The sequence below is a fragment of the Macrobrachium rosenbergii genome, chromosome 17 (assembly GCF_040412425.1).
Source record: "Macrobrachium rosenbergii isolate ZJJX-2024 chromosome 17, ASM4041242v1, whole genome shotgun sequence".
Taxonomy (NCBI): domain Eukaryota; kingdom Metazoa; phylum Arthropoda; class Malacostraca; order Decapoda; family Palaemonidae; genus Macrobrachium; species Macrobrachium rosenbergii.
In genome coordinates, this window is record NC_089757.1 from 26,203,433 (window position 1) to 26,229,064 (window position 25,632).

At 36.0% G+C, this 25,632-nt stretch overlaps 2 protein-coding genes across 5 annotated transcripts in view; one reads left to right on the plus strand and one right to left on the minus strand.

Moving 5' to 3' along the window:
• Positions 1 to 4,464, minus strand: part of LOC136847806 (xanthine dehydrogenase/oxidase-like) — a 40,540-nt gene extending 36,076 nt beyond the window's left edge. The window contains 1 exon segment of the mRNA XM_067119723.1: positions 4,097 to 4,464. Coding sequence (XP_066975824.1) covers positions 4,097 to 4,168 — 72 coding nt within the window. The 5' untranslated portion in view covers positions 4,169 to 4,464.
• The window catches only part of LOC136847803 (capping protein inhibiting regulator of actin dynamics-like), a 346,484-nt gene that overhangs the window by 21,267 nt on the left and 299,585 nt on the right, over positions 1 to 25,632 (plus strand). For 3 of the 4 annotated variants that reach the window (XM_067119714.1, XM_067119716.1, XM_067119721.1), the window contains exon 1: positions 21,982 to 22,159. The exons of the other annotated variant lie outside the window; for it this stretch is intronic. The gene's annotated coding sequence lies outside the window, so the exon portion shown is untranslated. Of the gene's footprint in view, positions 1 to 21,981; positions 22,160 to 25,632 lie in introns of those variants that run through there. 4 annotated transcript variants of the gene reach the window in all.

The window sequence follows — 25,632 nt, forward strand, 5'->3', positions numbered from 1 at the left end:
TGTAATTAAAATTGCGCTTGCTATTCCTGATGTGTTATACTCCTTTATGTTATGTATAAAATTCTCTACAGGGGATGGTGCCGTCATTGCACTTCATGCGGTGCACTGTAGGCACTATTTAAGGTTCTTTGCAGGCTCCTTTCGGACCGTAGCTGCAACCTCTTTCATTCCTTTTGCTGTACTTCTTTCATATTCTCTTTCTTCCATATTCTTTCCACCCTCTCCTATCAATTGATTCACATTGCAACTGCGATATTTTCCTCCTTTACACCTTTAAAACCTCCTTTACTCTCAGTTTCCCTTTCAGCGCTGATTGACCTCATAAGTTTATTCTTACAGAGCGACAGTTCTTACAGAGCGACAGTTGTGCGTATTATACCTATTCAGACTGGCATGGAATCGAGTAATTTTTGTTATTTCAAATGAAAGTATTTCTTTTCGACTTCATTACTGGGTGAATTCTTTCTCTGTTATTGAACGGTTTTTTTATGCAAAATCTGGTTCACTGATGTTAGAACTGCGATTATTTGAAGAAACAGGAGACTCATAATCTTTTGCAATGGAATAAATCTGATTTGACATGGGATGATAACACCCAAATCACTTTATTCCTATATCAAACCCAAAAGGAATAAATTCGAGTCCTTGCAAGGTTAATGTACTTACCATGCAATTCAACTTGAGTGTAACCTATTCCCAAGGTAAAATGGATTTCATACCAATGGGTTGTTTGTGACAAAATATTTAGATATATTCTCTCTCTCTCTCTCTCTCTCTCTCTCTCTCTCTCTCTCTCTCTCTCTATATATATATATATATATATATATATATATATATATATATATATATACACACACACACACACACATATATATATATATATATATATATATATATATATATATATATATATATATATATATATATATATATTTATATGGTATGGCATCGATTCTTGTTTTTATATGGCTCCGAATGCTGAGCAATGTTCATGCATTGGAAGTATAACACTCACCAATCAACAAAACTCACGACTGAGCCCTTCGAGATCACCCATACTGAAATTGTTCGTTGAGACGTATAGCGCAGGTAATGCCTCGCGAACCTAGAATAGCACGATTAGCAGTCATGCGCCTTAGTGTTGTTCAGCTATCATAAGGGATATTTTAGTTGTTGTTAAAAGAGGCCGGAGTTTATTTAATTCTTCGGTGATTTTGTCATTTTCTTTTCATAAAACGTCTTGGATCTCAGACTCCATGTTAGCATCCTGCTAACAGCCAGTTCCACCCAGTTTTATTTTATATATATATATATATATATATATATATATATATATATATATATATATATATATATATATATATATATATATATATAGTGTGTGTGTGTGTGTGTGATAGACAGGCAACCTAATGCTTTTTTCGAACTCCCCAAGTCCAACTAAATCACGGAAAAGCAAAATGAATGCAGAAGATTGCCTCTGCCTCCCTCTGTCGATAGTTTAAATACATACACAATCACACACACACACATATATATGTATATATAGTGTGTGTGTGTGTGTGTGTATGAATATATCTACAGTATATACATACTCGTACGTATTATAGCACTGCCACCAAATTTGCATCCGAGACTTGCCAAGTCAAGCTTGGGACCTGAACCCCATCGAAAATATTTAGGGGGCCCCGTAGTGGGTTAGTGCCCTCAGTGCACCTCATGTGGTGGGCTGTAGGCATTACTTAAGGTTCTTTGCAGCGTCCCTTCGGCCCCTAGTTGCAACCTCTTTCATTCCTTTAATTGTACCTCCGTTCATATTCTCTTCCATCTTATTTTCCACCCTCTCCTAACAGTTGATACATAGTGCAACTGCGAGGTTTTCTCCTGCTACACCTTTAAAACCTCTTTACTCTCAGTTTCCCTTTCAGCGCTGATTGACCTTATAGGTCCCAATGCTTGGCCTTTGGCTTAAATTCTGTATTCTATTTTTAGCATTGAGCGTTATGAGAGCATGATAGTGTCACACTTCGTTCTGGTATGGAATTTCGGGCCTTCGAGATTGGCAGACAGGCCTTTTGACCTCAAACTTTACCTGTGGGTTCAACTACTTTTGCATTTTTCATCTTTCTCCCACTTTTCCCATCACGCTGGATCATTAAGTGCAAGCGATAATGCACAAATAATATCACGTTTGAAAAACTGATATTTCAAGAACCTTTTCCGTTATCAGATACTAAGTTATTGCAGGTAATTTTCGGAAGGGGAATTCTGAGTCGAAACAGACGAGTGGACATGGATACAAAAGGACATTTTCCCCACCATGTATCCCATTCACAATCACGACACACTTCACGTGTCTTAATGTGGCTACACTTCACGTGTCTTAATGTGGCTATACTTCACGTGTCTTAATGTGGCTACGCTTCACGTGTCTTAATGTGGCTACACTTCACTTGTCTGAATGTGGCTACACTTCGCTTGTCTGAATGTGGCTATATTTCACTTGTCTGAATGTGGCTACACTTCACTTGTCTGGGCGGGGCTAGATCGATTGTTTTTTACGAGGGTTGGCCTGAGGAGGACAATGACATGAGCGCCTGGTCTCTCACATACGATAGCCTATCAGTCAATAGGGGTTAACACATTACGCGTAATAAATTGCGTCATGGTGATTTACTGATACGGAGAAAAAAATAAATTGATAATGCATGTTATCATCTGTGTATATATATAGAGACAGAGAGAGAGAGAGATTTACAAGAAAGAAAGAACAAACTCATCATGTTTTACATCTCTGTCTTATGCACAAATGTAATTTATTCTTTATTATCAAGGACATATTACGCAATGAGTTGTAATCTCGAAATGATGTAAGATTTACCGGAATTTCTTTAAATGCCAAGTTGACTGTTGCTGTTATAAAGCCCAGTTGTGTATATTTGTGGCCGTGCAGACTTGTGGGTAAATATTACAAATCGTGTCATGTTCTCAAACAAGCGCAAAGACTTGCCTTTATTGCACCAGAATTTTAACTGTGGTGGTTGAGAATGAATTCTGTGGACTGGCTTATTATTTGTCACCGGTAATCAAGGTAAAGTCGAGCTCTTTCGTTCATGAATAGGCCTTTAACATTATAGTATTAGAAGTCTGCATTCGAGGTATAGCGTTTTAGAATGGTTGATTTGATTAGCAAGTTGATGTTTTAGTGAGAATGAAATTACTATCAATGCACTTCGACTACTATCGCTCAGCCAACCCCCCTCCCCCCGCCTTTCCACCTTTATTTATTTATTCATTTTGCATTGAAATTGAAGATTAACAAACAATTTCTTGGTAAACTTAAGTGGCTGCGACCCTGCCACATACACAGGTAAAGGAATCCTGCCTGGCAAAGGTCTTTCGATCCGGACTTGACGAACAAAGCAGGCGAAAGATGAACGACTCCTTCGTGGAGTTTTCCTACAGAGCGGTCACATAACGCAAGGAAATAAAATCACAGAGAAAAGGCACGTAATAAACATTTCAGGTGACGATAAAAAGTTCCATGGTGTAAATCTTAGCACTTCATCGGATAAATTTAGAATTTTCGGCCAAAAATTTCGATTTGACACGTCCTCCTGATTTTCTGTTAATTCACGGTGATCATTTGCCATAAATTGTTCAACTATATTATTATGTTCTGGAGAAAATAGAGCTAAAAGTTGTCAACTGTGTTACGTTTTGCAGAAAAATGTAAATGAAAAGTTCTGACAAATATTAACAATGTTTATAACATTTTAACCATACCACTGAACTAAAAGTCTTAGCTCCAATAGGAAAAGTCTGAGAAGACCTATTTCTACATTTTTAAGAAAAAGATTAAATTTGGGTTCTTCCAAAACAGACCATCTTCACGCTCGAGCGTGACTTACGGCTTCTTGTGCCCTTTATTGGAAAACTGCGTTTTACTTTACGCAGTCAGCCATAATGCAATATGAGGTGTTAAAGAACGTCCTTTTACGCAAATTACAATGTATTTCTTATCCTACGGTAGTCAACAGAAGTAAATAATCTTTAGTAAAAGGCAATAAAATAAAATAAAAAAAAACACACTCACTTTCCTTCCATTGACAAAAAAGACGAGCGTATTGGACGTGGTGCCGTCCTCTGGCGAGTCGAAGGCCGGCATCGTCGAGAAGGCCGCAGAAACGCAAGGAAAGAGCTGGCAGAAGACGCTCGCTCGCTCGCTCGCTCGCTCAGTCGCCGCACGAGCCCCTCCGATACCTCCGGTTACAAACCAGGCCGAAGAGCAAATGATATGTCAAAAGGTAACAACGCTCCGCCCGTCACGAAAGCGTCCCGCTTGTCTTACTAGATGGATGCTGCTGTTTGGTTCATCGACGCACGAACACTCCTGGCGGGCTTCGCAGCCACCGCCCGGCGGTAATCAACACTCGCGCAATTCCAGACCAGTCATCGTGTTACGTTAGGCTTCAAGCCACAGTAACTCTGGAAGATCATATTTCCCCTCCTTCTTAGGCCCCAACCTCCCCCCACCTCTCTCTCTCTCTCTCTCTCTCTCTCTCTCTCTCTCTCTCTCTCTCCTCAAGCATCCAGACGACTTCACCGCAAGTTATGTCTCACTATTTTCGTCGCTAGTGTCGTTACGTAATGGATTACGTTCAGGTTCATTGTCTGGCCTGTTTGCAATATTTTGCGTTACTCTTTTGTCGTTTGTAAACCTACACATAATTCTCTCTCTCAGTTTCTGTCCTCAGCGTAAACTAATTTCTTAAGCGTGCTTAACTTCTTTCTCTTTCATTCTTCCATCTCACAAGCAATATATATATATATATATATATATATATATATATATATATATATATATATATATATATATATATATATATATATATATATATTATATATATATATATATATATATATATATATATATATATATATATATATATATATATATGTGTGTGTCTGTGTGTGTGTATGTGTATATAGATGTATATATGTACAGTATATAATATATATATATATATATATATATATATATATATATATATATATATATATATATATATATATTTAGGTTCACATGCAAAGTCGAGAAATCGAAAAGCTGAGTACCAAGTACCTTCGTGTAATTCTGACACATTTTCGAAGTACGTTTTCTCCTCTTTGTGGCAAAGTTGTAAATTTGATATCACGTAAAAGTTTAGTGATTCTTTTGCACAAGCGTGCACACGCACACACACACACATATATATATATATATATATATATATATATATATATATATATATATATATATATATATATATGTATATATATATATGTATTTATTCATATATATATATATATATATATATATATATATATAAACACACGCTTACATACATATATAGACGTATACACACACATTTGAGTGTGTATAATTAAAAAGAGCTAGGAGGGGGAAGGGAAAGACCGTGGGAATTGATATTTGAGATGCGAAAATTTCTAGCAAGACACAGGTGAATGGTGCAGTATCTATAAGGGGGTTCAACCCTCTGCTAATGAACTTATTGTGTAGAACTTTATCCCATATGTAGAAAATTTCAAATTGAAGCGTACCGGTGACCGTTCTTTTGTTTTTTGATATGAAGCCACCTCATGCTATGGAAACTGATTAACGTTTATTTATATATATATATATATATATATATATATATATATATATATATATATATATATATATATATATATATATATACATACACACATATATATATGTCTGTATGTGTTAAAATGCATAAATTAATGTTCCCAATTTATTATTACTTGAGACTTGACTTGGAAGGTAAAAGAATTCCTTTTGATATGTGACAGTATAAACAGTATAAACTGGAAATTAGTTTTTTACCCAAGGGTATGTGCAGTGTCCCTTCGGTCCCTAGCGGTTCCCACTTTTTGGTCTTTTACTTGACCTCCCTACCCGAGCTTTTCTCCCATCTGGTTGTCCAACATCTAACTAAAATACTTCTTAGTGCAACTGTGGCGTTTTTTCCCAGTGTCATCTTTAGACCCTTAATGTATTTGCACTTCCTCTCATTTATTTTCTGGATCTCCAATCATTCCGACTTTCTTTTCACTGTCTTAATCGCCAAATGGCTGAAAGTGCCCCAGAACTCAGCTTGATAGTCTAAATTTAATCATGCATTTGTTCATTTCCTTAAGGAATGGATACTCTCACCTCTTTAAAAATGGACAGCTTTAGGAATCGGAAAAAACTGGGAGAAGTTAGAGAATTCAAAGGCTTGGCTCTAGAGAGAGAGACAGAGAGAGAGAGAGAGAGAGAGAGAGAGAGAGAGAGAGAGAGAGAGAGAAACCAGTCGGCAAACAGAAACCTATAATCCGAAAAGGTCCACATTATGCAATATACACCGACGGATCTAAATGCCCAGATTGCAATGTGTTGATAACAGTTAAGCATGTACTGTGTAAATGTCCAAAATATAACCTGCAGCGATTATCAAATTTTGGAAATAGGCCAATAAAAGAAATTGTGTCGGAATCTTCAACATTCTCAATAGTACCCATTTTAATGTTCATGAGAAGCTGCGGGTTAATTGATAAAATATAAAAAATCAATCAGTATAATGAATTTTAAAACAAGTAAATGTTATGATTTTACTTAATTTATTTTGAATTTTAATATACCTTTTTAGTGAGTATATTTGGAAGCATGAGTATAAATGTATTTATTGTGTGAGTGTGTTCCAGTATGAAAGCGTATGCCTTTTTACAGCTTTTAATTTCACTTTCATTTTCGTTCATTCATCATTGGCGAGTGACCTATTAGGTCCCATTGCTAGGCTTCTAGCCTAGACTTGTCATTTCATCCTAATCCTCCGGGCCAGCCGTATGAGGGCTGATTGATAGTCAGCTTAGTGGTCTGGTTAAACTATTTTAATAATAATAATAATAATACTGATAACTCGCATTGATCTTGAATTTGGTGACCTTGAGCAGGTTATCTTTATAGCTATCTCTGAAAAATGCTAGTGCCCGTTGTTTGTATATTGTTTTGAACTTTATCATATGTAGTGTAAAAATCTGCAACAATAAAATTGTTTATGCACTCACACAAAACTACTAAGTTAGCCACGATCCCCTTATGTAGATAACCTCCATATCATCAGTTGCTTCTCAGATGGTTTATCAACAGTCTATCGAGTCTACGCCCCCGACCCTCCACCCTACACCCGAAACAATGTGCTTCAGCTTTGAATGCACTATCGGGGATACAATGGCCCTGCCACACCAACACCTCTTTGACACGATCCAGCCAACACTTCCAACACATTCACTTCCGTATCAACATAACTTTTTAAATTCAAAGTACATTTTGAAATTCACCCATCAATTTTCATCATATCCCACACTGTTTGCTTTTACTTTAGCCCTTTAATAATTAATTCTTTTATATACCTGCACATGAGTTTGTCTTTGTCGTGGAAATACATTTCAAACAATCTTTCGTTTTTCCATTTCTATGCACTTGATTTCATTATTATACATCTTACTGATTTATACTCCTTTTTCTTAACAAACCTTTTCACTAAATATCTTTAACCTTAGGCCATTTTCATCAGATTTTCTCCGCCTATAGAATTCTTACTTATGAATCTGATTTGGCGAATATATTTGAAGCTCCATTTTGAACATTTTTGTCTATATATATATATATATATATATATATATTATATATATATATATTAATATATATATCTTCTTCTGTTTTAACGTGCTTTTTTCCCATTTTTATTTGGGGTAAGTTTGATGCCTTTGAAGGACTTTGATTTGGCGGTGGGGTAGGCCGTACCTCGATCGGCTGCCCTGCCTGACATCGCTTAGACCCCGGTAACGAATGTATACATGTATTGTACCATATCCCAGCTCCTTTCTCCCCAGCAAGGAGAACTGGGCGGTTAGGTCGACAGTTCGAGACGTGTGGAGGTGTCTGTTATGTTTTTAGATGTTGAGTGGCTTTGTTTTATGTGTATAGTCTGTAACACCCATTTGCTTTCAGCAGACCTATCCTACACGGATAGTAAAGTGTCCGCCTTCTCTGACCGGTCGGCTCATGGGATTGAACCCGCTTTTACAGACCTCTATGAAGTCTGAGGTTGCTGCTTCTACTGACTGAGCTATCTAGGCTCATATATATATATATATATATATATATATATATATATATATATATATATATATATATATATATATATATATATATACTGTATATATATATAGAAGAAGAGAGACATGAAAGCCTTTCAAAAATACGGTTTTCATTCACAGTGTATGTGATAATTCAAGACTTTTCTTAACGTTGCTTTCTGTGGCTGGCATAAAGCGTTGTCAGGTGAGCAAAATAGTAAAAATATTCTTCATATTCTCTCCTGTTCCTTTTGTATGCTCACATCCATAATATTTACCAAAGGAATTTTTCCCTTCATCCTGTTACATTTTACATTGTAGAGGTCAGCAAAACAATAGATTACGTTCGTGATTTATTTGCTTTGCTTGAAGGCAAGCCTTTCCGTTGACTCACATCACGTATCCTCTGAGTTAATGGAGCGAATGACATAAGAATAAACAGCAACCTAGTACTAACCTACAGAATGAATTATGCCGTGGCCACTGAGATCATTCTCGTGTGGCCGTCATTATCAAGGTCTAGAGAATGAATACAAGGTCCTCTCACGTGGAGGATTATGGGTGATGAGGGGATCGGGGTTAAGACGCTTGACGTCACGCGGTCACTGGCATTCTCCTCTGCCCAAGCTCTATGCAAATAGGAGAAACTTTTCTCTTGTTTCCTCGTTGTCTCTTTTTGATATTAGAAATTATGATTCGTTCTTTTATGAAAGTATTAATTTTTATGCGTATATTCATGCACGTACTGTAATTAAAACAAGAGTTTAAAGACGAAAAACTTACCCTTTTAGTTTTCTGTAAAAGAAAACTATTGAGATGGCTTTGTCTGTCCGTCTGCACTTTTTTGTCAGCACTTTTTCTGTCCGCCCTCAGATCTTATATGTTGATCATCTACCCTTCAATCATCAAAAATACAAAATTGCAGCCCTCTAGCCTCAGTAGTTTTTATTTTATTTAAGGTTAAAGTTAACCATGATCGTGCGTCTGGCAAGACTATAGGACAGGTCACCACTGGGCCGTGGCTGAAAGTTTCATGGGCCGCGGCTCATACAGCATCATACGCTGTAACGAAAACTCGATTGCGCTGAAGAAACTTCGGCGCATTTTTTTTACTTGGTTACTATCATATACAACTCGCATTCTCAAATACATATATACATAAGGTGAACAATTATGTTACCAACGTTTTCATTTTGTTTGCCATTCTTTTTTGAGAAGCTAATGTCCCTGTTTAATCTGCGGATCCTGAAAAATGTGCGGTAACCAACAAAAAAATTTGATCACAACGGAAGGTAATGGAATAGACTTGCCTATCACATCATTCAACTCGTTACTCGTTCCTTTTCCTAATTTTAGGTATTTTTCCCCATGATAACAAATAAACATCTTTTCCATTGATTTTAAATACTCCAAAAATTCGGGTCGAGGCTTCATTAGCTTCTCACTTGTTCTACTTGTAGTGCCAATCCATCTGCCATCTTCTGTTGCTTTAGTTCCTAGAAAGTCGTACTCTGGAAACTTGTGGGCTATAAAACCACCCACGTATTGCAAGCTTTCTTCTTCCACTGCATCTTCTAGTCTTTCTTCTTCATCTTCTTTGTAGTTTTGTAATTCTTCCATTGGCAAACAAAACAATATTGCCGATAAGCTTAACTCTTTCTGAAGAGAAGTTTCTTCAGCCTTCAGAATCAGACCTTTTTCTCTAGTGTTTGAGATTTTTGTGGTCTCTTTGAGTAACTGTACCGCTAATTTTCAGTCATACGTTCCTTACCTGTAACACTTCTATGCTTTTCAGATAGTTTATGAGTTCTCATTAGATCACTCTTACTTTTCATAATTAGTTCCCTAAATGACTCATTGCGACCAATCCTGCTATCCTAAAACACAGATCCATGGTCCAAGAAAGTGTTTCTGATGAGTTTTATCAAGTGAGGAGCATCGGCAAATACATGTATTTCCCAGCAGTTATCCGCAGGATTGACATATTATGATGGATTATCTGTGCCAGTGCTTATCGAATTCCATAACCTTATATTTGTTGGTCCCAAGTTACTAACCATACCAAACACAGGAAATCCAGCTCTCCCTATCTTAATAACCCATTCAAAAAGGAGAATTTCAGTTATATCGGTGTCGAAATTATAACGGGTAAGTTGTTTCCAAGAGGGCGCAAGGCCTCTGATCTTTACACATTGCACTCTTGATGTAGGTTCATATAAAAAGTCTGCGCTTTTATCATAACTCCATATTTTTGCGAAGCTACGTCGTCGTCCGTAGGAAACTCATGAAGAATTAGATCCTTTTTTTTTTTTCTATTTTCAAAGTACCCGTGTACTGCACAAGAGTTGGGAATATTGGTCACAATTGCAGCAAGAAAGAGAAAAACATAATGCCGCTATTACGGACAATATCGATATCGGATATACGGAAGCTATGTCTACACACTGTCTTTGTAAACAGACTGACTAGTCAAAGTTGGTCAAGGACCGTGAGGTGACAGCGTGACGTCACGACCTCTACCTGCGCACTAGATCCCAATTTTGGGTCAGCCGTGAGAAGTCTAGTTTGTAAACATTTTTTTCCCGTCTTGTACAGTATCTGCGCTCGTATACTTGTGTGACACACTTCCACTTGTCTCTGAGGATGCTGGGTATATTTATACTAAATCCCATTCCAAGAGCTTGTCAGTTCTTTTATTTTCATTAGTTCTGTTTTCGTGGTTAATGCTAATACTAATATTGCTATGATGATGATGATAATAATAATAATAATAATAATAATAATAATAATAATAATAATATTTTTATTATGATGATAATGATTATTATTATTTTATTATTATTATCGTCATCAAAACTCAAAAAGTGCGATGTACTAAATGTGATGCAGTAAATATCTGTAAAAATCTTACTATAACCGGTGTGACTGCTTGGGTCCTCCCCACGTGTGTGTAATCTCCGCATATCTGCCAAGTCTATAACAATAACAGAAAGAGATAAAACCATTCCTCCCATTACAGATATCAAATATCTTTTTCGTTACGCAGAATTCTAGGTCAGTTACATAGGTTCACGATTGATGAAGTTTTTTTTATGCAATAACAAGAAGCGAAACCAGATTTTCTATCAACATGCCACTCATTTTGGTGCTGTTGCCAATACTTCAAACAGCTCCGCGTGCGTTTATATCCACGGATAAGCAGCTTAAGACTGTCTCGGTATGTTTGGAGGCATTTCCTCTTTCTACAGAGATCTTGATTTCTCAATATCATACGTAAAGAATAAATTGGCAAGCAAGGAAATATGAAGTAAAGCAGAACATAGAGTAAGTTGGACGAGTGAGAAAATAAGCAATCGATACAAACAGGTCTCTCTCATATTTCTATAGCATTAATTAACTACTTTTGAGTATCTAATTTTAGAATAATGATGAATGTACATCTATAAGTAATGACAAAATAGTTAAGCGGGAATAATTACACAATATAATCGGCTAAGTAGCGATACGGACATATGATAAAATAAAAAAAGCTGTGAGATTTAGTTGTTGTTGTTGTTGTTGTTAGACTGAGGTGGCATTGTGCCAGCACAGGATCTTAGAGAGAGCGCCAATTCATTATACAAACAGCTTACCCCTGCAGTTACTTAGATGTAAATACTGTATGATGTTTCTCGTCTAGACGAAAATGTATGTTATCGTTCATAGATTGTGGGGAAGAAATGAACTGAAGACAAAACCTAAGCAGGGCAGAACAGGAAGGAGATTAAAATACCTGGAAATGAAGAATAACCCCTTTAATCTTATAATTATATCCATAGGTTTGTCTCAAGACATTCAAAGTTCCGTCACACACGTGTCAAGTTGTTGTTTTGTAAAACGTGTCAAGTTGTTGTTTTGTAAAATTGGCAAAAGGGCAGATCTTTAAACGCCAGGCCAGAGAGGTCTCTTCGTGGTGGAGCAACTATAACATATTCCATCCCTGATGGTCCAGAGAGAGCAATTTTGCCTTTTCGTGTTTAGACATTGATTTTTGTAAGGTTGGTAACATTATGGTTCAGATTAGTTGCAGTATTCTGTGGTGTTTTTTTCCATGCTGGAATAACCTTTTCCATGATGGCTTTATAGTTCAAGTGAAATGCAATACGGGTTATATCTTCACTAATTTTAACCTTCTCCCTTTATACCGTAGTTCATCTTTAAATCCTTATGATCATCTTTCTTTTTATACGCGCGCGCGCGCACACACACACATGCTCACACACATATATATGTGTGTATATATATATATATATATATATATATATATATATATATATATATATATATATATATAAGTATATGTGTGTGTGTGTGTGAATATATATTCCATTATATATCTATCAGTATTAGGCTACTTTTGGAGATTACAGAGTCTGCTTCAAATAAAATAGTATACTGTACAAAGCTCTGAAGAAAATGAAACAAACGTAAGAGAGAAAACGAAGAAGCACATAAACTAATATAAAAATATTCGATACGACAAGCTGTAGGAATATTTATAATTAACCTTTATGCAGAGCAAGATAATAATTCATAGATCACGAGGCAAATCAAACCGGTATTTTTCTCCGTGAGGCATTGAGAGAAGTGTAATATCATTTAAGGTACAGTAAACAGTCATTAGCGTTCGGTATTTACATTTTCACGCCAATGAAAAGGAAATGAACATATGCCTCATTATTATCATGGTTTTTCATTATTTTGGGATAAGTGGTGTTCTCTTAGGAACGGGAGTTATAATTAATTTTGATTCCATTTTCAGTAACTGGACAACATTTCTTGTACACAAGATCTCGAAAGCAATTTACTCATTACTCGCAGTAAATCGGCTTTTTCAGATTACAATATTTTTGAACAATCCTTACCTTGCATCTGTAAAAACATGACCGCAATCATCCATAAATTTAAGGACTCAACCTTTCTTTTATGCAGAAAGAAAATGATTTAAAGTATGTCATAAACTCGGTAATAAAATGATCGTAGGACGAGTCTCTGTAACGATCTAACTTCAAAGATTTTATATTGAATTGTGAGACTCTTCATTAGATTCGGACTTCAAAATTCTTTGCGGTCTGTTCACGCTATTGATCCGACATTACCCATCCCGTTTGAACTCGAAGACATAAATATGTAAAAGCTTTACCTAGCTGAGCTATGACTCTCATTCTGAGAGAGGTAAATAACACATTAAACTTTGGGTGTGTTCGTTAGAGTCCAAAATATTCTGCTAGAGTAGGAAGGAAATGGAATTTGTCTTAAGTTCTTATACCCATGAGATTCATCTATACAAACAACTTGCTTTATTTTGAACTTTAAGCAACGCACACAAGTTAAAAATCGTATTATCTAACTGATTACTAAATTAGAAAAAAGACAGGAATTAGACATTTGGTATTACAGCTATTTTCAATGGATGGAATCTCTGCAGTCATGATCTTTGTTTTAGATGGAATCTTAGATGGCAATAAGAATAACTGGAGAAAGTATTGTACGTATTTCTCGCCCGTTCTCATGCTCATGAAGCTTAAGAACACCAAGTGATGTGTCATGACGTTGATGGTTTCAGAGAACAGAGAATGTTTACCGTCCAATTTGTAACTGTCGTCGGAGGAAAATGAGTAGTTGCAACACTTGGCCTTGAAAATACCTCAGTAACACTAAGAGAGATCAGGGAAAAAGGTAATGAAAAACTTTTATTTTCACCAAAAACAAAGGGATATAGAGGACTCGTACACAGGATAAGATACAATTAATTTTTTCCTATCTTCATGGACTATAATGTTTAATAACTATAGTGCTGCAATTAAAAGAACACATATACAGCCTATCGGAGTCTTAAGACAAAGTGAGACTAACAGATTAGTTCAAAATCTTTAGAAGTGGACATGATCAGTTGGGCAAAAAATGTCACCTCTTTCATTATCATTTGAACTTGGGCAGGCTGCTCGATAATTAAAATCAAATCATCAATCTTGTATCAGCTTAACTGGGATTAGTTTATTCATAAACAAACTGAGAGTCGGACAAAGAAATCGGGTAATAACTTCAAATTGTGAAAGAACATAGCTTGAGTATAGCGTTGCCTTCAGAAAGCTAACCCTGTGAGTATAATAGATGATATACTAAATGCAAATCATGGTCCTCTTTTGCAATGGGTCGAGAGTGGGCACAGTAGTAAGAAGCAGAAATGTGGTTAATTAAAATATAGATGAGCACTTTAAAGGAAATTAAAGCTTCGGGATTCTGTGTGTCTGCTTATATCGAGTAGTAAATGATGAAACGTTTCTTTATTAACAGGCTGTGAGGGAAAATGTGCTGAATTTAAAAACGATAATAACTGACTAGCATGGCTGTAATTTGCTAGGAAATTCAGTACCTTTGGCATAGACCTATAATATGCCTAATGTGTCATTCAAATATGAATTCCGAAGCTACACTAAGTAATAAAAGAATTATTTTGAAACTTAGGTGTGAGAGACTCCTCTCGATATCCATAATTCAACACTCATGGCATATCGGGCCCAAGTCATTGAAATGTCAACAGTTTTGTGTTACAGATACTGACGTTATATTTCTGAACGATGCTGATAGCCTTGAAAGTTAAATTATACAAAATTCAAGTCACTTTCTCGAGTGAACTGTGTATTCTGTACATAGAAAGAGAGAGTCTTGTGTTATGTTCTAAATAATTGATGAAGAAGCAGCTACAGACTAGGCCATTATTTATTTATTATTCATTTCAGTATGGTCTGTACCCTTATTTCAACTATTCAAAAGATTTTTTTTACAGATGAATTGGTATATTTTGTATAAAAAAATCGTTATCATGTTTCATTCTTATAGGAAAACTATAAGAAATGATATCCGACACTGCACTTAGACACCACTTTTAGCTGTCATGGGAACAATACAGACTCCAGTCATTGAACCCAGTAACTCCTCCGAGTAGACGGAAGCAAGTGTTTTTTTGTTTTTTTTTTGTTTTTCAATGTAAATGTCAGTAAAAGATCACACGTCGGGATTCCAGCAGTCTCCCTCCAGTACTTGATCTGGGTCGTCGGTGAGAAGAAACGCTGTATTCACGAAAATCCGAGAATCGTCACATCAGACTGTATTGTGGCCTCTGTGTTTAAGCCTCTTGGTCTCTTTGATACTGTGTTGTCAGTCGTTTAATTATTTTGGTTAATCTCTCTCTGGAAAGCGCTTTTTGATGGAGTGATAAAAATAAACACGGGGGGGCTGTGTGAAGAGGAAGCTGTGCCGGCGTAAGAGACCGGTTTGCCGTGATTGTCATACTATCATTATGGTTCTCTGATTGTGTTTGTTCTTGACCCATTAGTTACATGGCAAGCAGTGTGTGTTCTTTCAACCTGTTCATGAAGCAATGCGTTATAATATTTAATTATTTTCGATTGGTACTTGATACTTAGCGATGTATTTCTAATCAGTATCAGTGATGTTTCATGAAATGCACTACAGTGTAGAATTTTTTTTACCCTATCAGTGACAGTGCATTGTATGGTGTTACAAATGTTTTGAAAGGCATATGATAGTTCTGTAGCGCGTGTTTTTCCAAATGGTATCCCAAAAGTTGTAGTATATTGTGTTTCAAACGATACAGAAAGCACAGCGTTATAGTGTACGTTTCCAATTTCTTTTAATGATGTGGTATTGTTCAGCGTTGTGGTACTTTGAAACAGTGCACGAAAATGTTACAGTGTTATTTTTCATACGGTGCTGTGTATGAAACATTACGTTATAGCTTATATTTTTTTTCTTTTATGATGTATTGTTTTGCGTTATAGTGCTTTTTAATTCAGGCTTGAGGCAGTTTTATCGGTTATAGTGTCGACGGATATAGCCTAAGCGGCATGGAACAGATATAGAAATCTATTTAAGAATCTATTTAAAAATTTGCAGTTGATCTGGGACAATTTTTTCAGTTCTGAAAATTCAGTTTACAGACATAGAAGTATATTTTTGTGTGTACTCCTACAAATGTAACCACATTAAGAACACATGTTTAGAGTATGTCTGTTATTGTATTCGAGTGTAATTTTTTCTTTTTATAATTTTCTCTCGTTAATAGTTGAATTTTTTGTTTGGTGATAATTCAGTGGTTAAGATGCCAATCTAGCTTCCTGGTACAATACAGTTTTGAAGGATTTCTTTGGAAGGAGAGCTGGAAAAACTCCTGAAGTTCGTTTACAAAAAATTTTAATGTTTTTCAGTTGCGATTAGAAAAATTATATAATTTTAATTGAGTGTAAATTGTAGTTCCAGTGAAGTGAGCGTATTTTTCCTCTGGAGTCTTGTAAAACGTGCTGTGAATAATATTAAAACTGATTCAAGGTAGAGATACTAATTACATAAAAGTAGAGGAGATCAGCATTGTGAAGAGAGAGAGAGAGAGAGAGAGAGAGAGAGAGAGAGAGAGAGAGAGAGAGAGAGAGAGAGAGAGCCCTCTGTCCAGCATTCGATGGGCCTGCTGGCCTTCGGGGGCGAAGGCAGGACCCTTGAGGACATGTTGCAATGAAGGACAGGAAAAGACCAGCTACGAAGTTTTCGCCGAAAGTGCATCCGTTGCCTCGTAATGGAAGCAATTCATCATTCAGGGGTTCGCAACAGAGCCTTCATGATGGGGGAGCAGGGAATTCCGGAGGCGCCGACGAAGGTGCTGCAGCGTCTGCTCCTCCTAGGAGATGGAAGATTAGGCCAGCCCCTCCCTTGCCGAAACCGGAACCCAGGGTCATCAGGCCGAAACCCAAGGGTAAGCCCAGGACTAAACAACCTGAGGGTAAGTGAGACTGAAGTCAGGGTGTTCTTTTTGTTGTGATCTTCAACAATTTACTGATATTAGATCTGAGATTATTTTATCCATTATGAATTTTAAAAATCATTCCTAAACGGAGTGCAACCTATTGTACTGTACTGTACTGTACTGTACCATACATAAAAGCAACGAATCTAACCATACATTCACAATCTTTGTAGACATATGAATTACTGTATTGCATGGTACGCTTCCATGACCGTTTTTCATTTGTCTGCTTCAAGCTTCAGAATTCTCTTTCTGTTTGCGTTTTCCTGACGTGTAAAACTCGATCCTATAAGAAGAGAGTCAATATCTTTACTCGGCATCAACCACAATTTTCTCTCCATTTTTGGCTTCCTTGATTATGTCCTTAGGGCTGAGTGAAATATGGTAATAGGTTGTTAGTCCTGTAGCTATTGCGAGTAAAAGCTATTTATTAGCCCATATCTATAGCTACTTCCAATTTAGAGAAAGTGAGGCTTGATAATTTACCAATTACCGTACATGGTTAGGCTAGATTAAGCTAGAATTAATTTATTTCTACTTCTCCGTCCTGCTAAGGCTAGATTAAGCTAGGCTTAATTTGTTTCTACTTCTCCGCCCTGCTAAGGCTAGATTAAGCTAGACTTAATTTATTACTACTTCTCCGTTCTGCTTAGGTTAGATTAAGCTATAGACTTAATTTATTTCTACTTCTCAGTCCTGCTAAGGCTAGATTAACCCAGACTGTTAATTTTTTCTCGCTTCTCCGGCCTGGTAGATTATGCTAAATTTAAAATTTTTCCCTTTCTCAGGCTTAGTTAGACTAGGTTAAGCAAGACTGTTGATTTATTTCCATGTTCTTCTGTAGTTCATAGCATCTGACTTATTGTAGTTCACAGCATCTGACTTACTGTACTGCAGTTTCATTCAGGCCAAGCAAGTGGCACAAGGCTGTACTGAATTATATTTCTATAACAGACAAGGAGAAAGAGTAACGTTTTATATAGGCTTCAAACAGTTTAGAGAGAAGATTGAAATGCAAGGGGAAAGGTCGGTTTGCAGCATGTATTGGGCCAGAGAAAGTTTATAATAAGATAAATAAATACGTATTTTGTGGACGGTTAATGATTTGTGTGGCAGAATGGTAGTGTATAAGGAATTTTTGTAAGATGGGTGTTAATCATGTCTGCAGTCTGCAATAAAACAAAAGGCGTTAATCATGTCTGCAGTCTGCAATAAAACAAAAGGCGTTAATCATGCCTGCAGTCTGCAATAAAACAAAAGGAGTTAATCATGTCTGCAGTCTACAATAAAACAAAAGGAATCGAAAGATAAGAAATATTAATAAACGAACAATGGTGACATTCAATTTCTGTTTTTTGTAACCGAAATGTCATACTATGCATTCTAAGTTCAAGTATGCATTGGTAACCAATACATAGAAGAAGCTGCCGTTTTTCGGTTTCAGATAGGAAGGCAAAGAAATTTATCAGTAGAATAACAAAAGATATTAAAGAATTTAGCATTGGATGTAAGAAAGAGAAATAGCTGAAAGAAAAATTCTTCCATTGTGCAAAGGTAAAAAAAAAGGTGTTAAAAAATATATATATATATAATGCATATATCAAAATATATATCAGTTTATATATATATATATATATTATATTAGTATATGTAAACATATATACTACACATATCAGTATATATATACTAATATATATATATATATATATATATAATATATATATATATATATATATATATATATATATATATATATATATATATATATATATATGTGTGTGTGTGTGTGTGTGTGTGTGTGTGTGTGTTAGAAAAGGAGAGAGATAGAAATTATAATTTTAAAAACTCATAACAGAAAACAATTACACAAGAAAATTAGTTACGTTAACCAATGAATAGTAACCATATTAGAATTTATAAATTCGTTTCAGGGCTTAATCAGTACTGCTTAGGATGACTGAATAGATAAGTGATAGAATGACTTCATCTAATTTTTTACACCTTGGTTTTGCTTAATTTTTCCTGAGGCGCTGAATTAACGCAGCGTTCCAGTGCCAGACTCAATCTTTTCCAAAGGCTCATCATCTATTCAATGAATCGATCGATCCCGGTCGGGAAATCGATCGCCGGGTGAGGTAACGGAGTGGCTTCATGATATCTAAGGGATTCTCTAAGAGAAGCAGGTTTATTTTTTTCCTACTGGTCTTATGGGAACATCCTCTGCTGTATAATTCTGCGGTGATAATGATAAGTATGATGAAGGTATCAGCGCTTCGTTTTCATTATATTCCGTTGTGATGATGGAGGTAGTGGTGACGTTTGCTTTTGATATGAGATTTATTATAGTGATGACGTCTCTAATAATTGTAATTATGATAAAGCTTATGTATTTACTGCAGGGAATTTAATATGTTTGTCCCCTGTGACCAAATAAATTGAGATGAAAAAAGATTATTCACGGAAAAAATGAATGGCTGTTCATCTGCATAATTTTTATGGTCAATATAGCTTCACAATATTATTTCACATCAAATTCTATTCAGATTAATTCTGAAAAAATTAATTTCAAATGATACTTTGTATTTCAAATAATCTGGCTGTGATATTTTCCAATGTAAATTGCAATAAGCGGAGGGGCGCAATTTTTTACATTTGGTGATATTGGCAAAGATTAGCTTCCCGTCCGTCGCTTGGCAACACGTGGACAGCGCCACTCAAACAACGTGCGGTGCTCACCAGAACTACAAGAGGGGCTCGTTAGCGCTTTTTAAACTTTAACTCTTTCCGTGTATCCCGTTAATTTCATCACGTTTTACATTAATTTTTTTCTGAAGCTTTTAAAGACAGATTTATTTTAATGATTCTGAATTCCCTGGCTTATACATCAATAAAAGTTCTTGAACATTATTATATGGAAACCTTAAAAAATCTCACAATTTCTATAAAATCCGCACTGCCATATTTTGCTTCAAGCAGTATTTCATTAAGGATAAACTCACCATAACAGTAGATAGTTTATGCTGTTCTTAATATCATTCGCTCTTGTGATCGGTGTTAGCAGTCTTAACGTTTTGCCGTATTCTTCTCATTATGAAATATTTTGATTAATGGTAAAGTTGCTCATATATGTCTAACATAAAATTAACGGGAAAGACGAGTAAGATCATGAAGCCACCACGATAACACGATTATCACAGGGTGGTCAAGTAAGTCCATGGGTACAAACATACAAAGAAGTCAGAGGTGTAGTTTTTATTATAAGTTCTTTTCTGTCTTCAAAAACATCCGTGCAGTTCGACAAATTTAAAAGTGCACACTTGCACACTATTCTTCGTTATTAGATGCGTTCAAGGAAAAGAATTATCAGCGCTTACCTATTAAATATTTCCCGTAATGTCGTCAGTGACAGGAATGCTTTGTAGCACTTAACGGAAGTCTTACAATCTGACATTGACGGAGGAATTGGAGCACGTGTCCCAGACATTGCAAACAGTAGTCATTTAACAAGTTGCTTTCAGTTAATGGTACTAACCTGCATTCCATTCTTGCCTTGCTGCACGAAATGTTAGCTTGGGATGAGATCGGCGAGTTAAGTTTTATATTTGGGCCGGCTGAAGAGCAGTTAACTAAAGAAGAAAACACACAAAAATTATAAAGTTTTTTAAACTCTTAAATAGGTCTAGGGCTTTGTTACCAGGTAATACTCTACTTATGTGGCTCCCTTATGCAAGAACAGGAATAAGGTCGATCGTTGCTAGTTTCGAGTTATTCTTGTTAAATGTGGCTTTGTTAATATCATGTCAGTCATAACCAGAGACCATTCTGTGAAAATTGAACGATCGAGTTATTAATGTTGTATTTTATGGATTAAATTAATTATTCGTCCATGGAAATATGAGAGGTACTTCCTTTCCAAGAGCCGGGATGGAAATAGAACGCGTCCCCTGTCCAAGAATTTTGAGGAAAACTGTTTCCGAGTCTAAGTGGCATAATTTTTCGGTTAAGGAGATGCTTCTCTCTTTCAGTCCTGTAAATTTCATGGCTTTTAACACAAAATCGTTTTAAAAACGTTTGGAATGTGTGGGTATTACTTGTAGCCTATTACCTTTCATTGATTAAATTTCATATCCTTTCGACTTCCGTGCCATTTGTAATAGTTACGCTAGATCAGTCAGTCTCAGTCTACCATTAAGGGCTGAGATAACTGATGAGAGAGAGAGAGAGAGAGAGAGAGAGAGAGAGAGAGAGAGAGAGAGAGCTAAATTCATCTCTATAGACTCATGCTGTTGTTACAACTGTGACATACTGTCATCTTCCCGTATGAGATGAAGGAAGCAAACTTTATATTCTTTTTAAATGTAGGCGGCTTGGCCTGCTATCACTAAGTAACCAGCACATAGTCGACAAAGCAGCTCTCTCAGCGAGAGCAACAAATGTGATTGTCTCGGTCTGCAATCGAATTGATTTTCTTTAAAGCAGTATACTTGGCAGTTATTCGATACAGATAGATTGAGGGTCATTTACGAACCATGGGTCCAATAATAATGACCACTTCAGATGAGGAATTCTTTGCACCAATGAAGGTCTTACTAACAGACAGTAATTTTGAAGTTCGATGACGAGTTCATCGATGTTACTAGACGGCTGAGAAGTTCAGCAGGGGAAATTTACACGATGAAGGCTCATTACTAATACTGGTTTGATGTTAAAAACATCGTTTGGTGTTAAAAACACCGTGTCATTCATAACGCTAAATTTGGAAGTCCTTGCCCGGCATTTTGGGGAGGCTTTCCTTCGGCGTGTGTGTGTGTGGGGAAAACACGGAGGTGGTGGGAGAAACTTCTCTCCCCTCGCTTGTTTCTCCCCTTCCCCGTCCTCCCCATCCCATCCCCCTCCCCATCAACTCGCCTAGTACCGCGATCTAGCCAGCCAGTTGTCACTTGGAATCGGTGGAGTAAAGGTATACGTGGAACATTCTCTTTTGTCTGGCGACTCGTCGCTGGAAAGGCCGGGGAAAACAATTGTGTAGGCTTAAATTAGGCCTGAGTGTATTGTAAATACAAGGACAGTGATAAAATTTTATAAATAGAAGAGGAAACCATATCGTAGGTACGTCAGCTGTTTTTTTTTTTAAAGGAGCAAGCATGCATGTGTTTTTCCTCCTTCACTGCGTGCAGATTGAACACCCTTAAAATTCTTTCACCTTTTCAATGCGAAATAAGTTCATATGTAACTATGTTATAAGGATACAGTTTCCCGTTGATTATTGTGAGGAAATGGACTGCTTCCATTGAGAACCTGCACTCTCCCACCTTTCCCTCCATGTCAATCCTTGTGTGTAGGGGTGATGGAAGGGGTTTGCTTTAGGGGAGGGAGGGGGTGCATGATCGTGATGCTTCCTATCGATCATGCACCTTCATGATTGGTTAGTTGGCTACTAAGGAATGAACTGGGGTTTTTGGGGGGGAGGGGCAAGATTAACGTGTTAACGAATATACAGTGTGTTTGCTCACAGCTGACGCCACATGCTGAAGGTGAAGGGACCGAGCAAGTTATATTTAAGCCTATAAGAGTTTTTTTTTTTTTCACATCCTCACGTTGCTTTTACATCACGAGAATGTAATAACTTATGAAATAAAGGATGCTCATAAACCCTAATTATGTGTGGATGTTGCATCATGTAGTATATATTTTCTGTTGGTCTCCGGGCCTTGACGATCAAGTTTTAGAGCTTGGGTGGAAGCGCTTCATGCCGCTGACCTACATCTTTATGCTTATATATATATATATATATATATATATATATATATATATATATTATTTATTATATACATATACACACAGGTATGTATAGAATCAGATGGTCACTACATGTATTTATAATAGCCACAATAAGCTGTTAACTTCTCATGCTCTTCACATTTTTTGAATAGCTCGCCACTACCAAGTCCAAGACCCAACTAAGAAACTCTGACACCGGTGACAGGATTTGAACCTGCTTTCGATATGCCGAAGTGAGGTTAACCTTAAAATATAAGTGATTAAACCCAGACCTAAAGAATAAGTCTTGGATTAAACGCTGTGCTACGAAGGTGTGGTTGAACCTGTTCTAGCTGTAATAAATGCATCTGGATTCGCCATAGGCCTATATATTTACGTATGAGCGGGAACAGACTATTATTCTTCTCCGTGGGCAGGTGGTTGAGGTAACATTCTGACCCATAGGGTGCGGGTTCGAATCCTGCCTAGGGCGTTGAGTTTCCTCATTTGTTTTTAGATTTTGTAGTGATAACCGTATAAAAAGAAATCTAAAATTCAGAAGGTCACTGAAGCTATTACAGATTTATGTATATATACATATATATATATATATACAGTATATATATATATATATATATATATATATATATATATATATATATATATATATATATATATATATATATATATATATATATATATATATATATATATATATATATATACAGTATATATCTCGACAGAACCACTGGCGATTATACTAGTTAAAAATACCGTGCTCTGAGCTTCAGGACCGCACTGACGTCCTAGTAGCCTAGACTTGTCATCGTCCAACTGAGAACCAGCCTATCCCCATTGACAAGTGCATTATAAATGTGCAGACTGATGGAAGCTTTGTCTGAGCTTCGAAACGGTGCTAACTTCCCTATAGCTTTCTGATCATCCCTAATATTGCCTATTTTTGTTTACAGTTTGGCTAACCTATTATGTATACACACACACACATATATATATACGTATATATATATATATATATATATATATATATATATATATATATATATGTGTGTGTGTGTGTGTGTGTGTGTGTGTGTGTGTACTGTATGTATACAACATCTATATGTGTATATGTATAATTTGTCTATATATTATATATATATATATATATATATATATATATATATATATAAATGCCGTTTTCGTTTTCCCTAACACTGGTTAGGTCCAGAGAAAAACAAAGTTTTGCCCCGCACTTATAATGGCTCATATGTTCCAACTTGAAAAACATTTAACGAACACTTATCGATTTTCTTCCCAGTGTTCCAGGGACTTGAAATTATGCATCTGCCTGACCAAACTATCCTCTTTATTCTTTTCGTGTGCCGGAAACATTCTGAGGCAGTTTTTCGCCTGGACTAACCTGTATAACCTATCGTCCTACCTACATACTTAGCTCTGTCACCTGTTCTTGCTTCGATTGCACTATACAAACATTTTATGTTAGCAGCTATTTTATGTCTTTCATTCGCAGTCTATATCAGTACCACTTCCATTAATTCAGTTGGTTCACTTTTTATCCTAATTTTATCGGTCACATTTACCGTAGGTACCTTTACGAATTAGCCTCATCCAGTTGTTGGTTCATCTAATTTTATCGGTTATATTTCCCTTAGATACTTTTAAGAATTAACCGCTCCCGGTTTTCATTAGCCATGTAAGCACTCATTGTTTGTATTTACCCTCATGGCTTTACTTTTCTAACATCCATTTTCAGCTCTCACAAATCTTCGCCAGTGTTTGCAGCCTCTCTGTAATATCTTCACTCATCTCCTTTCTTCACCTATAAGCATTGAAGCACTAATTATCCTTTAAAAATTACCATTATGTAGGCCTAATATGGGCTACCATCAGTACCATTAACATCTCACATGTAATCTCATCAGACTGTGGCGCCTCCTTCAGTCTTGCACTTGCCCCTCTGACATTCTTGACAACAAGTGCCACTAGTACCCTCAAGATTACATTTCCCCCTCCCCACCATCATCCAGATCTGCTTGTCGTGTATCCTTTGCACTCAATAACTCTTCAGAGTGCCCCCTCGATGATCAAATATTTTTTGCAATATTTTCATACACCTTTTTTCTAAGGTTCGTTTGCCCTTTTAACTTTTATCGCTACATCTGTTGCAACTAGTTAAGCTTCTTTTTCCCGTGAAGTTCTTCCATAAAACCACCGTTATGTTTTCGTTATCTCCATCCTACACACACACACACATATAATATATATATATATATATATATATATATATATATATATGTTTATGTGTGTGTGTGTGTATCAATATAAAATGTGTTTATGTGATTACACATATCATATATATATATATATATATATATAATATATATATATATATATATATATATATATATATATATATATATATATATATATATATATATGTGTGTGTGTGTGTGTGTATGTATATATTATGCATATATATATATATATATATATATATATATATATATATATATATATATGTTATAAACCGAGTTTTCGGCCCTTAAGAAAAACACAGGATCTTTATAGATGGAAAAACTATTGGGGCTGCTCTGGCAATCGACAGCTCGCACACACAAAGAAGGAGGAATAACAAAAATACAGGAAATGGTTATAAAATAGATTTATTAATATTGAAACTTAATAATCTTAAAAGAAAACCATAACAAAATGACAGGTCCGGCCCGAAACAAAAATAAAGCAGTATTACTTTATATAAAAAGAAGTACCAGCAGTCGATGCAAAAAAAAAAGCCATCTCCA